Source organism: Fistularia commersonii, chromosome 2, assembly GCF_037954325.1.
Source record: "Fistularia commersonii isolate RoL2024-O1a breed Wild chromosome 2, RoL_Fcom_v1.0, whole genome shotgun sequence".
In the NCBI taxonomy this organism is placed as follows: Eukaryota; Metazoa; Chordata; class Actinopteri; order Syngnathiformes; family Fistulariidae; genus Fistularia; species Fistularia commersonii.
Window position 1 is genome coordinate 14,054,311 of NC_141285.1, and position 15,172 is coordinate 14,069,482.

The window sequence follows — 15,172 nt, forward strand, 5'->3', positions numbered from 1 at the left end:
TAAGGAAGTGAACCTGTCTTGGCCACCGCTCCCCGCCTGCCTCTCCGTGGCCACTACGTTCATTTCTCTGTCCTAAGTTCCCAACAAAACTAAGTTTAAGCGATGATTAAGTGCAGACATTTCATATTTCAATATTTCTCTTTCATTTAAAAGTAAAAAATCTGCGGCTGCAATTTTTATTATTCAATATATATTGTAAAGGCAAGTCGAGTGGACGCCTGCTTATTATGTAACATTATGTAAGGTCAAAACAACCTGGCTGTGTGTGACAAAGGCTGGGATATGTAGTTTTCATACCCTCGCCTTCTTGAAATAATAGCAAACTCATGTTTTCAAGTTGTTACCAAAACTAAACAACTGAGCAATATGTTGAATAAGGAGTTGATTTTGGCAAAAAATTCATGTTAAAAAATGGTGTCCGTCTCAGAAGTATTTTAAGAGGGTAATGATATTCTAACAACATATTTAGGTAATTGCATATATTGTTGTCATTTCAATGCAAATAAAATGTTTCATTAGGTCCATTTATTTTACTGTAATTTAAAGACTCACCTGCCTCATTGTCATGGCCATAACATGTTTTTTTTTTACGTAAAAAGTATTACTTTGATGAAAAATTACCAAGATTCTTGACAAATTGTTCAAATATTGATTAGAAATAAACGTTAACACAATTCATAGGACACATGGCTATATATTTTGTTTCGGTGTGTCCGGCCAATTTTGAGAGAATTTGCTCATTGTTTTTCCATGATTAATGTACATAGGAAAGATCAATGCAGCCTCTCTGCGGCATGGGCCAGTGTCTCCCTGAGCCAGTCCTAAGCCCGGATAAATGGAAAGGGTTGCGTCAGGAAGAGCACCTGGCGTAAAACTTTTGCCAAAACCAAAAATGTGAATCAAACCTAATAATCTCATACCAGATCAGTCGAAGCCTGGGTTAGCAACGGCCGCCATTGGTACTGATGACCTACAGGGTACCAGTGGAAAACAGGTATTCTTTAGGTCAAAGAAGGAGAGGCGGAAGGCATGTTCGGTAGCAGAGAGAGAAGAGGAAAGGCAAGAGTCTGGGACTGAAAGTGGGGACTTTGAATATTGGGACTATGACAGGAAAGGGTAGAGGGTTGGTCGACATGATGCAGAGAAGGAAGGTGGATAGAAGCTTAGGAGCAGGCTGTAAGTTGTACTATCATGGTACCGACAGGAAGAGAAATGGAGTAGGAGTTATCTTGAAGGAGGAGTTTATAAGAAGGTTCTGGAGGTAAAGAGGAGTATTGTATGGTTTTTAAGGAGGAGTTGAGGCTCAGGGTTGTCAGGGGGAGCTTCCAGATGGTTGGACAACTACAGCTAATGTTATCAGAGAGACAGGAAATACTTGGTGTATCATGTGAAAAAAAAAGTAGATAAGGACACTTGGTGGTGGAATGACGAAGTGCAGGAGTATAAACAGAGATGCGGTTAACAAAGAAGAAGTGGGACACAGAGGGAACTGAAAAGAACAGACATCAATACAGGGAGATACAGCGTAAGGTAAAGATAGAGGTAGCAAAGGCAAAACAAAGGGTGAACGATGACTAGTATGCTCGGTTGGAGAGTAAGGAGGGAGAGAATGATCGATTCAGGTTGGCGACACAGAGAGATCGAGATGGAAAGGATGTACCACAGGTCCAGGAGATTAAGGATAGAGGGAAACGTATTGACAGATGCTAGAAGAGTGATAGGAAGATGGAAAGAGTACTTTGAAGAGCTGATGAATGTGAAAAATGAAAGAGAGGCAAGGGTAGATGAGGACTCGCGGCCCATGGCCCAATTGTGGCCCTCGGAACAATATTTTGTGGCCCCCTGCCAGATCTCAAAATCAAATACAACAAAATGCACGGAGAACTGAGAAGACAGATCTGAGGTGTAGTGTTATTGAAATTGCACTTACCGGTACTTTTCCTCATGAACCTCAGGTCGTTTGTCATGTACTTTTTAAAGGAACAGTTCATTGCGTATAAAGATTTTTATAATTACTGGTAGCTGTTCTCCTTTACACTGAAACAAAGAAAAAATTTGAACTTAGTGTTACTTCTAGGTCATTATGCTATGATTTTACTGGTCCGGCCCCATTTACATCAAATTAGGCTGGTTGTGGCCCCTGGACCAAAATGAGTTTGACACTTGTGGGTTAGATGGAGAAGGTTAATTCACTGTGGCAACCCCTGAAAGGAAAAGGGGAAAGGAGAAGAAGTAGGAAAGATCAATCATGTGTCGGAAGTATGTAATCAAATTGCTCGCATTTATATCATCAGTGGCAAAAAGTCTGTTTTTTGAGTATCGTATAATTTTTTCAGAACTTCTTTGATCAGTTTATCCAATTTTATCTCTTCCTTTAGATTTCTACAACAGTCTTATTTTCCTTGTAATTGCATGTCATGATTATTGAGCAGTGCATTTTGAAATTCTCTATGTACTGGATAAACGTAGTATAAATAAATTCATTTCTATCCATATCCCCAAGCAAGAAGTTAAATTGTGTTTTATATGTATGAAAACTAATCTCATGAATATAATCACATCAAAAGATGCCTCCTCTTCATTCACTGTTGGTGAGTGGAGCCTTGACCAGGAGGAGTATATGTCATCAGACAATTCCCTTTTATTAAAGGGTGTTTTGACTGAACTGTAACATCCTCCCAGCGGTGGGTCAGCAGTGGTGGGCGAATCACTGCCCATTTTATCCTCTTGGCTTCCAGCTTAATTCCTCCCTCCTGCTCTATAACCAGCAAGAGCCTCTCTCTGCTGCTTCCCCCATCCTGCCAGCTGTCGCATTCTCTCCCTCCTGTCACTCCTACTGCTATGAGCAGTTTCCACACTGACTGTGCAGGTAATTTTTTCCCCTGCAGTCCTCCAAGAGATCCAGGTATTTTGCATTCTTACTTTTGAAGGTTCGATCACTCCCTTCCTCCCATGGGACTGGAAATTTGATTAAAATGATCTTCTTTGCCTCTTCTGACCACAGTACCACATCTGGACTGCCTGGAGGATGTTGCCTTCAGCCAAGATCTACCTTCACGTCCCATGTCCCAATTGGCCTTTTGCAGTAGGCTGCTTTGTGTTGTTGCCGTGGGTCTGGGCTTTTTCCCTTCTCTTGAAAACTGGATAGATGTTGTTCTCCCATGAGAATTGCATTTCTTTTGTCTTTTCCTGCTCCAGTGTGTCAGCTATTGTCTTAAGCACCTTATCATGATGTACTACCCAATCTGTACTACCCTTGGGCAAATGCTGTTTTACACCCAGATGTGCGCCATAGTGCCCCTTTCCCCACACAATTTGGACAGGAGGTCGTCTCTCACTCCCCCCCTGTAAGTTTACTGGGGTCGGGAGCCTGTTGTACACTGACCACAACAGGAAAGAGATGTGGAAGGGTTCATGTCTCCACAGGTCTGCCCAGGTGATCTTCTTCCTGGGGAGGTACCATTTAGTCCAGGCTCCCTGGCCAGCAAGCTCGAATGCCCTTGACCTGTGTGCTTCCTCCTTAAGGCTGGGCAATTCCTCCTGGATCATGGCTCTTCTTTCCTTGGGTGCTGCCTTGCACCACTGTTGGTGATGTGAGGTTCCAATGCCCTGGAACCTCAACAAGCTCTCAACCTGAGCAACAGATGTATCGGCTGCCCACTTGTGTCCTAATCTGGTAGGGAAGCCTGCATGTCTGATTTGTTCATCCTGGAAGTCCCTGTATTTCAATAGCAGCCTGCACGTTGTCCCCTTGAACTCCTCTGCCATACAACTTGGAGCTGACCAGGTCTACTACACACACACATACACACACACACACACATACACACACACACACACACACACACACACACACACCCACACACACATATATATATATACATATAGGCCTACTGATGAGAAGCTTGGAGGAATTCCCAACCATTTCCGGTTTCTGGAGGTCCCTTTTAATCTTTCTCTCCAATCCTTCAACACGCATCATAGGGACCTCATACACAGTCAGCAGCCACATGAGTCTCGGCAGCAATCCATGTTGGTAAAGCCAAGCGTGGAACTTTCCAGGGAGCCCTGATCTTTCAGTTCACCCCAACAATTCCTCAGTCTGCCTTTCTGTACTGGTGACACAGTTCTTATCTGAACATGAGTTTTCACACCACTTTCACTTTCCTCGGCTCTTTGTTGGATTCTCATCAATTGATGGAATCATTTCTCTTTGCAATTATAGCTTGAACCTCTTTGGCAAATGTCCAATCCTAATCACTATGCTCCTGGACTTTTTTGGCTTAAACTTCATGATGGCCCAGGTTGTTATGCTGTCCAAACCTGTAAGCATCCAACTTGCCTCCACAAAGGTTGTGGTTGCTACAGTAACATTGTCCATGTAACCCTTTATTGGGTGTTGCTGAATGCCTTACTCCATTTTTTGTCCTTGCGCTTCCTTCTCAGCAGTTGTTTTAATAAGGCTCATTCCCATGATTCAGAGGATGGGAGATAGTGCGCATCTGGTTGCAATGCCCTTCTCTAGATTTTGCCACTGTGTTGTAAACTGGGCTGATTTGAATTGTAACTGGATGCCCTCAAAGTAGCAGCAAAGGACAAATATGAAATTATATTAACAAGAGAATATAAATGATATCATATACAAAAACATAGAGATATGATTTGTAAATTCAAAATTTACAGATATAATAAATGGAAATTTTAAGTCCACATACAGATATTTAATATACAGATATCCTCACACCACACATACACAGAAAGAGAGTGGGAGAGAGAGAGAGACCAGAACTCTTCATCAAGTCACCCCCCTTGTATGATTTAATTCAAAATTGTAAAAGAAAAACCCTTCAGTTATAAAGTCAAACAAACTGGAATTCAATTGGTGCTATCATACAATCATTTACCTTGAGGTGGCCTTGGTGAGGGATTCATAACCAGACCTCTGAAAGACAGATTCTGACACAATCTTTTGCAACATATAATTTCAAAAGAAAATTCATAGTTTTTAATTATAGGTTTCATGTTGTAAACAATACAGACAAGAACAACAAACAAACAAATAAATTAATTCATAAAAAAATCCAGGTTTCCAAATTGTGAGGCCATGTAATACTCTTGAGAGTTGTCAGGTTATCAAAATTTAGAGAGGGGATATTCAAACAGTGCAATTGAGTAATCAAAGTAACAGCGTGCATTGATTCCAAGCATAATTCCTGAACTCTCTGTATCCATGAGCATCATTTTTTTGTAAACTAAATCAGCCAAGGCGTGGTAATAATATGTCTCCATACCCTTACTTAGCATACACTCGTTTTTAGGAAAAACAAAAAAAGCAGGGCACATGGGTTGCATGTCAACAATAATTGCATTGTTTTTTTTATTTTTTTATTTTATTTTTTTTCACTTTTTTTTTATAACCGCATTGTTTGTAAAAGTGAGACGACGTGTACACGGCAGGGAAGGTAGCATCTTCACTTCACTGTGCATCTTTGTTGGTGGCTGGGAGCTGTGATTTGTTATGATAAAACCGCAGGCTGTTTTTACTGCAACGCGAGATTACGACGACCCCTCCGACGGCAGGGCCCGTCCCGGACAGTGCTGATGGTGCGACATGGATTTGGACTCTGTCATCAGTGGAATGAATATTCCGCTAAACCAATTGTTGACTATCGGCTATTAATGCTTGGCTATGTTTTCTTGTGGACTTGATGCGGAGAGGGTGAGTTTTTTTTTTTGTTCTAATTCCCCCCCTAATTTCTTTCCCTCAGTCATTCAAGGGAAGCCACTGCCTCTATTGTCATCGTGTATTTTGTTTTTATTTCCAAGAGTGGACTCACTGCTGGACCCCAGTTAACGCTGTTTTAACTCAGTTTTGCTACCACCAGCCACGCTACCACCAGTTAAAAAAGCCATGTTTTTGATGAAACAAAGCTAGGGCGTAAAGTCACACCTTAAAACTTACATGTGTATTTTTTTTATAGAAAAACGATAGTCTCAGTGTATACCTCGGCTTATATATCTATGTTTTAATCACCAAATGCTAAACCAGAACATAACGTTAGCTACAGAGCGCTATGAGCATAGCCGTATCAAAGGAAATAATTATAGTAGCATTCTAGAAAAGGATGTAAACATCGTGCTGTTTTCTCCAGTGTAATGTAGCACTCAGTCTGTAAGTGATGTTATTGACTGAAGCCATTATCTTTTTTTTTTTTACAGAAAATGTCGCCTGTGATGTTTAATTTAGATGCTAACGTTGGTGAGGCGTTAACCTTCAGGCACACGAAGGGCCACTCGTCAGTTTTCTTTGGGTAGCAGGCATGTTAAGGGGTCCCCATCGGAAACCTGCTATTATTTACTTCAACACAGCTGCACAGATCTTTGTCACATGTTATTCATCAACTTTGTCAGAGGGGTTAAGGATAAATAAGCGAAGCAGCATCCCCCCACTGTATTAGCGTACTGTGTATTCAAACAGTGGTCCCTGCTCTAATGTTTATTGCATTATTAAGAGTGGGACATTACTGAATTACCATGGTATTCATGGTAAACAAAAATATGCCCCACACCTAATGCATCCCTTGTGTAAGTAAATAAATATAAACATATTGTCTCGGAACACAAGTTTCAATGCAGATTTTTTTTTTAAACGGATAACATTTTCATTACAGTATACACATCATTCTGTAGTATGGCCAAGTCCTTCAGAAAAAGAACAGACAATGTATAGTACTGGCCTTTACAATGTAATTTTGAATAAGGAAGGAACCTCAATTTTTCTCTCTCTCTCTATATATATATGTGTGTGTGTGTGTCTGTGTGTGTCTGTGTGTGTATTATGTATACACACACACACACACACACACACACACACACTCAGAGCAATCATCTTTGGAACCGAACATTCCTGGCTCGATTACCGGCTCCTCCTAGTATGTCACTGAACCCTTAACACAGTTAAGGGTTCAGTGACATACTTAAATGTGTTAGCTTGGATCCAATGTTGAGGAATGATGTATTGAATGCTCATTTTAGAAACTGTTGTGGTCCTCATTTAATTCAGATGGTTGCGACAGTGAAAATACAGGACTACAATACCACTGTGATTTATCCAAGTTTACATGATGAATTCTTTAGTTCAGAACTGATGAAGCCTGTCGGATGAGGGGTGAAACGTCTTCACGTTTAGAAATTGAAGTCCAGTTGTGAAGACAAGAAGATTTCGACAAGAATTAACCATGACCGGGATGAGTGACAACCTCCACAGACATGTTTACCTAATGTAGTTGTGTGAATCCACGTCACAGTTATTAAAGCTGTATCATCTACAAACCTGCCACTGATTACACTTTTCTCAGCTCGCAGGAAGCAAGCCTATGACACCATGAGTCATTCAGCTCAGCACAGGATCTTCGGCTGTTTTCACAACTTGTTGCACTTAGCAGCAGGAGGCCAACACATCTCAGTTCTTCATTTAGTTATCATATACCCCTGGGTGGTGGTATGGAAAGTAAAGCATTATGATTAAATACAGTACCATCAGACAGCTTGGGGATGGCACCTATGGCTCCGTCATCCTCTGCCGCAATCTGGAATCAGGGGAGCTAGTTGCCATAAAGAAGTAAGTGTGTGTGTTTAGATTCTCTAGTGAATAACACTTTACCAATGCATTTGAACCACCTGAATAGCATCTAGTGAGAATGCTTTGGCCATTTTCTAGTATAACAGAGGCTAAAAAAATATATCACATAGTATAATGTTCTGATCAACAAATGAGCTTACTGTGATAGTATTTTTTAGGATGAAAAGGAAGTTCTACTCCTGGGAAGAATGTATGGACCTCCGGGAAGTTAAGGTTTGTTTAAATTTTCAAATGTTATTTCTATTCCATGTTAAGGATCAATCACTTATGAGTTTTGTTTTTTTTTCTTGTGAACTGGGTACTTAGATCACATGCATCTGCAGTCTTTCCTCTAAAGAATGAGTAGTGAATTGTCCATATTTGCAGAATAAAATACGGTGTATAGGCAATGTCTAGAAGTGAAAGCATCATATGCTGGCGATGGCAACACTAAGCTTGGTGCCTTTTGGTTATTTTTGTTCTTGTTTGTGGTTGCAATAGTGCCAAGACTTCCACTTATTAGGAGAGCAATCACATTTGATTACATTTTTGCCCCATCAATTCCATGGTGTGATTTTATAAAATTTGTCACCTTTGCTTTATAAAAGCAACCTTATCCTGCTTCAGTCTCACTACTAATCCAGAGTGCAGTGAAAAAAGAAATACAGCATGAAAGTTGCATTGTGAGTTGTCTTTGCTTGTCAAATTGTGATGCAGAGTAGAGAAGTTACATTATATATTTGTAAACAGGGACTATGTGCCATGACGCTGATAACATGAAGACAGATTTAAACCGACTGTCAGAAACTCTAAGCTTTGTTGTCATTTCTTTTTTTGTCATGGCTCAGAGTGTTACTGTCTAAATGTCTTCACAGTACAAAGTCAAACACCAGCTCTGAGAGGGGGAGGTGATTCTTGTGTGCTATTGATCTTGAACTGTTGTCCCCACCCCAAGCTTACACATCCCTTTTCATAGAGCTTGACCTTAAAGTAAAGCATCCACAGAACCCGTCAGTCCTCTGGGTTTGCTAATGTGATTATGAATTCAGCACGTCAATCAGTGAAATCTCAATCCTCCTTACTAAAATTTTGGTTACACATGGTTAAGCCCTCATCAGCCCAGCGCATGGGATCATTCTGCTTTTTATCACTCTCTCTGCCCTTTTGTACTTCTGTATACTCTTAGCAAAAATCCCTCCCCGCTGATTTTCCAGCCATCTGCATTCTGTTCTTGCTGTGGTAGTTATACAAATTTCACTTAAGGGAAACTTAAGTGTAAGGGATTTTGAATTTGCTGCAGAAAGGTTCTTGTGTGTGCATATATGTGTGTTTTCCAGCATGGTTAGATTTACATCTCCCCTCTACTGGTGTTTTTCTTTTTTTTACTTTTTCAATCAAACATTTCACATTTTCTTAAATATTTCTTTCCTCTTTTAGTCTTTAAAGAAACTCAACCATGCCAATGTCATCAAACTTAAAGAGATCATTCGAGAAAATGACCACTTGTATTTTATATTTGAATACATGAAGGAAAATTTGTATCAGCTCATGAAAGACAGGTGGGTATAGTTTTAATGTGCCTTCTTTTTTCCATATATAGTAAATTTTACAACTTGTTCATTGCTTTTTTTTTCTTGTTTTATTTCAGAACTCGTTTGTTCCCTGAATCGACCATTAGAAATATTATGTTCCAGATCCTTCAAGGACTTGCATTCATTCACAAACATGGTAACTCTAATTCCTAATCTGATCTAAGTGCAACCTTAACTATAGCAGGACTATACTGTTTGTATCTTTTAGTGTAACCCCTCTATAGGCCTGCATTTTATAATAGAGATTTAATGTGTCTCTTTTAGGGTTTTTTCATAGAGACATGAAACCGGAGAATCTCCTGTGCATGGGCCCAGAGCTGGTGAAAATAGCTGACTTTGGGCTCGCCCGTGAAATCCGATCCCGCCCGCCGTATACAGACTACGTCTCCACTCGATGGTGAGCAGTAGAGATTACCCCTCCAAATATTTGTTTCACATCACACCCTCTTCACCTCACTGTCCCTCCTGTTCTCTGTGGATCAGGTACAGAGCACCGGAAGTGCTCCTACGATCCACATCCTACAGTTCACCCATAGACCAGTGGGCAGTAGGTTGCATCATGGCGGAGCTTTACACCCTTAGGCCTTTGTTCCCCGGTTCTAGTGAAATAGACACCATTTTCAAGATTTGCCAAGTTTTGGGGACACCAAAGAAGGTAATATTTTTCTGTCAACAGTTACATTAAATTAATTCATAATAACATTAATTATACCACAATTAATCAAATACACTTAAAATTAATATACCAGATAGAATAGGTATTTTGGTATAGATGTAACAAAACATGACTTGCTTGAAGCAATTTTGAAATTGTGCTTTGTGATGCTGTAAATCTGAATAGAAATTTAAAGTCAGTTAGATTTAGACCCGTAAGGGGGCAGCAGTTTCCTAAACTATGATTGTCTCGCTTGTTAACAGGCCCAACATCTGCAGGTCCACATCAGAAGGGAAACAGTCATAGGTTCCGTTTTACAAAACAGAAAAAGAAACTGAAAGAAATAGAAATGATGCCTAAAATAATGCAATGTTTTCAGTCTTCCTATTTTAAATCACAACTGTATCTAATTGTGGGCTTAGGATTATCCATCAAAGAGAATGCTTAGTTGACTCTACTGTAGTTGGTTAGAATGCTTGAGAATGTAGTAATGCAATATCTACGTACTGTGGAATTTCCAATTTTCCAGTGTAGACACTGTAATAATGCCTAGATGTTACCATATGATAAAGAAATACTTTTTATAAAGTGATGACTGACCAGTGCCTTTTCTTGCTCCTTAAGGACGATTGGTCAGAAGGATACCAGTTATCTAGCGCTATGAATTTCCGTTGGCCTCAGTGTGTTCCCAATAATCTGAAGACACTGATCCCAAATGCCAGCTCTGAAGCCATCCACCTGATGACAGACCTCCTCCAGTGGGATCCTCAGAAAAGACCAGCTTCAGGCCAGGTAGTGTCTGGCTACGAGCTGTTACTGCAGCTAGGTGTCAGCAAGGTTCCCCCTAAATCTGCACAGCATTATTTCTTTGGGTTTTGTGGACCACTTCTTGAATATCTAAGTATTTTTAACTTATTTTCATTTGCTTGACTGGAAAAACAGCATATGTATGTGTAACTACTGTAGTTCCCTTTAAAAATAAGAAAGAAATTGCAAAAAAAAATTGTCTGCAGTTACAGGAAAGTCAGCCAATACTTTGATGTACATGTTTAAAGATGGAGCAAGTGATACTGCAGGAAATGTATTGGGTAAAAATGCTTTAGAGAACGTAAATCAAAAGGGAAGTTTTAACTAATTCCCATTAGCAGAGAAAGGGATATACTTTGGGTTCAAAAGTGGCTTCCTTTTAGCGTATTCAATTTCTCCAGATGAGCCGGCAAAGCCAGTTAGTGACTGATCACCCTCCCCAGTCCTGCTTTCGTTGAGCAGTCTAATCAAATATGATTTTATTTATTTGGCTGCATGATTAAAGTATATATCACCAGTCTCCTCGCATGATCCTTTAAAATCTTATCTTTTTAATTTATATACTTTACCCACAGGCTCTCAGGTATTCTTACTTCCATGTGGGCCAGGCTTTGGGCACTCCTCAGCAGATTATGGAACAGGGCAGACCTCAGCCAGGCCTTTTACCACAGCAGCCACCGTTACAAGCACTGCAGCAGCAATCGCTGCTGCTCAAGCCTGTGCCCCCCTCTCAGCCCCCACCTCCAAACCACTGCTCCCCCACCAGACCTCTGCAACAGATCCAGCCATCTCCTGTACCAGCAGCTGCCCAGCCCCCAGTCTACCAACGACACACAGAGCGGGTGCGAGAGTACCAACCAAAGCACACTCTGAAGCAGGAGCATACCATCGGCAAATCTCATCTTCCGTACATCAGCGACAAGGCCGTCCAGAGTAAGGTGCGGCCAGCGGTTTGACCACACAAGGTGATGGTGCTCAAGATTCCGATATTTGATTATGCATTTAACGCTCATTATGATTGGTGTTGCTATCAGCAGACAAGACAAGAGTCGGAGAACACAAACCTGCTGAGCTACCAGTTGAAACCAAAAGGAGGCAGTCGGCGCTGGGGTCTTGGCACAGGACACCTCAAGGCTGAAGACTGGGATGACTACGAAGACCCTGAACTGACAACATTAAGTATTTTCGGGGAAAGTAACTCCACAGAGAAGACAAAGCAGGGGGAGGAGGGGTGGAGCAGGTAAGGCTCAGATCTTGTATCTTACTGTAGGATTTGGCACAGTAATGTATATATTAATGGAATGAAGGAGTTGTAGCTTCAGATCAGCATCACTACAAACAGGTCCATCTCAGGCTCTGTTACAGCAGGATCATTATTACAGTTGAGTCTTCATTAGGTTGGCACATCAGCCTGAAATATCAAAATCACAATATTATCAAACTCAATATCCAATATCCTTTTCTTAGTCAGATCACACCTGTTTATGAGATGCATATGTCAGTTTATGACATGCAGCACGATAGACTACCTTATGGGTTTTAGTGGTTTTGCACTGAGTCGATTTTGAAAAGGGGACAGAAAGGAGCACATCTCTGTTAAGATATGAAAATGAAAATAATGCTTTAAGTTTCACCAACATTATAGAATGGCTGAATTGGTGGTGCTATGAGGGTGAGAAATCAGTCACACTCTCTGGGAAAATCACTTAGACACACATTTAATACACTTAACCTTAAATCGATACATTTTGGAGGGCTTTTATTTTGATCAGAGGTCCTTCTGTCTTTCAGATACAACCATGCTCTAGATTTCAGTCGACCGAATGGAAAGGATGAATCTCCGTTAAACTTGAACAAGTCGTCAGCATTCCAAGAACCATTGAGGACTGCATCTGCAAAACAACACTACCTGAGGCAATCCAGATATTTACCTGGTAAAGAGTTAGAATATAATTAAAGTTACTGAAGAAATCAGTGTCCAGGTTGTAACATATATGTAGCTTATCAAAGTGCTTCATATTTTTAATGTTTTTTGTTTGTTTTTTTGAGAATTGTAAGCCATTTAGTGAACAATTTAGAGATTATTTTTTGATAATGAGGGAGACTCATTAGTTTCATAGTAATACTTTTGTGAAAATGTTTAGTGGAAAATAGCTACATTTTTAATATACAAATATACAAAATCTTTGTGTTACATTTAGGAATCAGCACAAAAAAGAATGTGGTTATGAATGCTGGTAAAGACTTGAGTGGAAGCCATCTTTGGGGCAACAGTAGTATTCCATTTGGAGGGACCCTGCCAACTAGAGGAGCTCATGGTAAAAACCTTTTCAAAAACACTCCTGGTATATTTCACTTTTGAAAAACGCAGCCTGTCATTGTTTTGTTTCAGATTTTTTTTAACAAATTACATAACTAGCTTTGTAAAACCCACACTGTCCATAAACCCCGATGACTCCCAACAGTCCTCTCGCTGTGGCCTAGTTATCCCTGCTTTAAAAAAGTAAAACAAGTCGTAAGTTTATATCCATAAGATTGAGACTAAATACTGTGTTTTTGTTTATTGAAAGGCACAAATACAATCCAAGGAGGATACATCCCCTCATTTTATAAAACAAACATTGGGTCAGCAGGAGAGAGAAGACATCAGGTTCCTTCTGGAGAATCAACAGCATCAAGTAAAGAATCATTCTACAGATCCCTGTTACAAGTAAAACATTTGAGTTATGGAGGGGTGTCGCTGGACCCTTTCATTCCTGAAAGACATGCATGCGCTCATAATTCTGATCTGCTATTATTTTAGATTATGCAACATGGCGGTCTGGTCGAAGTCGCATGAACACGTCTACCAACACGCATATGGCCAACAAAAGCACCACAGGCCTGCTGCCACGCCCACCTGTACAGAACATCACTGGGAGAACAGATTGGTCAGCAAAGTATGGACACCACTAGTGGCAACCCTGGGGTTCTGACACATACCCCAGAAGAAAGAGCTGCGCTACTAAAACTCTTTTACCTCCAAAGAGTAGGCTTAGTTGTTTTATAATCAAACTCTGTATATACATCTTACACAGCAATAAATTCTGTTTAATCACATGTACTATGGGTGTTGTGTATTTTAAGGTATGTAGATGATTGAATGCAATGAGCCAAAATCTCACATTTGCGCCTCCTATTTTGTGTTTCCATAAAATAAGTTCCGTCTTGCTGAGGTTAACCCTCAGGTTTGTACAAGTTTTATCATTAAACATGGTTACCCAGCTGTTTGAATCATGCAAATTATACTCTGTCAAAACCTTTTTTTTTTGGCTGACTTATTAGTTTACCTATGTACATATACTTTTATATGTTTTGCTGATGCTTTTGTCTTGATGGTAAACTTATTTAATTTCAATGAAATTCAAGTCAATGCTCTAATTTCCGTGGGACCATTTCTATAAAGCTGTCAAAACACAAGGCACATGTATAAAAGCATCCAATTGAATGCAACTGTGTTGTCTTATTTTATCTCCTTCTGTCTCAATAATCAAAGCATTGTCTGCAGATGTTATGGATGCATACTTGTATGATCATAGAGCCTCTATTCTGCATCACAATTTGAAAAGCAAAATCAACTCACAACGCGACTTTCCTGCTGTATTTCTTTTTTTCACTGCACTCTGGATTAGTAGTGAGACTGAAGCAGGATAAGGTTGCTTTTATAAAGCCAAGGTAACAAATTTTATAAATTACACCATGGAATTGATAGGGCAAAAATATAATCGAATGTGTTCTTTCCGACACTAAATCATTAAAAGTAATGTGAATGAAAATTTTTAAAAAGTAAGGCAGACTGCCACGTGCAGCGCCGTACTTGGATGTGCCTGAAGCTTGGAGCTTGACTTCCCTACGTTTCTCCTACAAATGGGCCTTGAGCTTGTTTGGAGGTTCTAGCAGGGGAGCGTAGCTACTGGTATACCGATGATGGCCGTCCTTGGACACCACGTCCTCTTCCACCGAGCGCGGGGCTTCGGGAGGGACACACACGGACCGGTGAGGGAGGAAGGGGACACCCGCCTAGCCAGCCAGATCAGCCGAATCAACCCTAGCGATCAATGGGGTGACAGATGTCGCAGCCAGATCGCCCTCACATCCAAATAAAGCTGCTCCTCCCCCTCAGATTTATACCACTTCACCACAATAACATTTTTACTTACGGTCACAAAACTGTCCATCATGGCGAGGAATTACCAGCAATAGTGACACAAGTTAAAGTTTGAATTTCACACACCCGGACCCTTGTTTTAACGCTGTCGTCCAAAAAAAGGGACGACTCTATAAGTAGTTGGATATTCCCCGTGATGCTTTGCAGGAACATATTAACAAGATTCGCGCCTATTGGTCAGAACCGACCAATCCCATGCGTGCCTTTTAGCCTTCCTCTTTTTGTATTTCCTCGTTTCGTTTGAACTCTCAGTTGGTGAAGACAAGTGGGAATTGTTGTATGCGTGAAAT

At 40.5% G+C, this 15,172-nt stretch overlaps 1 protein-coding gene across 3 annotated transcripts; it reads left to right on the top strand.

Annotated features, from left to right (window-relative positions):
* Window positions 1-5,519: 5,519 nt before the first annotated feature.
* On the top strand, window positions 5,520-14,162 carry LOC147236430 (serine/threonine-protein kinase ICK-like). Of its 3 annotated transcripts, none has more exons than XM_086168737.1 (14): window positions 5,520-5,719; window positions 7,359-7,621; window positions 7,801-7,855; window positions 9,059-9,180; window positions 9,270-9,349; window positions 9,478-9,610; window positions 9,697-9,868; window positions 10,493-10,660; window positions 11,251-11,613; window positions 11,710-11,915; window positions 12,467-12,609; window positions 12,877-12,993; window positions 13,246-13,353; window positions 13,479-14,162. In XM_086168737.1, the coding sequence occupies exons 2-14, from the start codon at window positions 7,521-7,523 to the stop codon at window positions 13,628-13,630; spliced, it is 1,920 nt and encodes a 639-aa protein (XP_086024863.1). In that variant the 5' UTR covers window positions 5,520-5,719; window positions 7,359-7,520; the 3' UTR covers window positions 13,631-14,162. The 3 variants fall into 3 exon arrangements, with proteins under 3 accessions (XP_086024863.1, XP_086024872.1, XP_086024880.1); XM_086168746.1 differs by having other exon boundaries at window positions 7,366-7,621; XM_086168754.1 differs by having other exon boundaries at window positions 5,521-5,719; window positions 11,713-11,915.
* The last annotated feature ends 1,010 nt before the right edge of the window (window positions 14,163-15,172 follow it).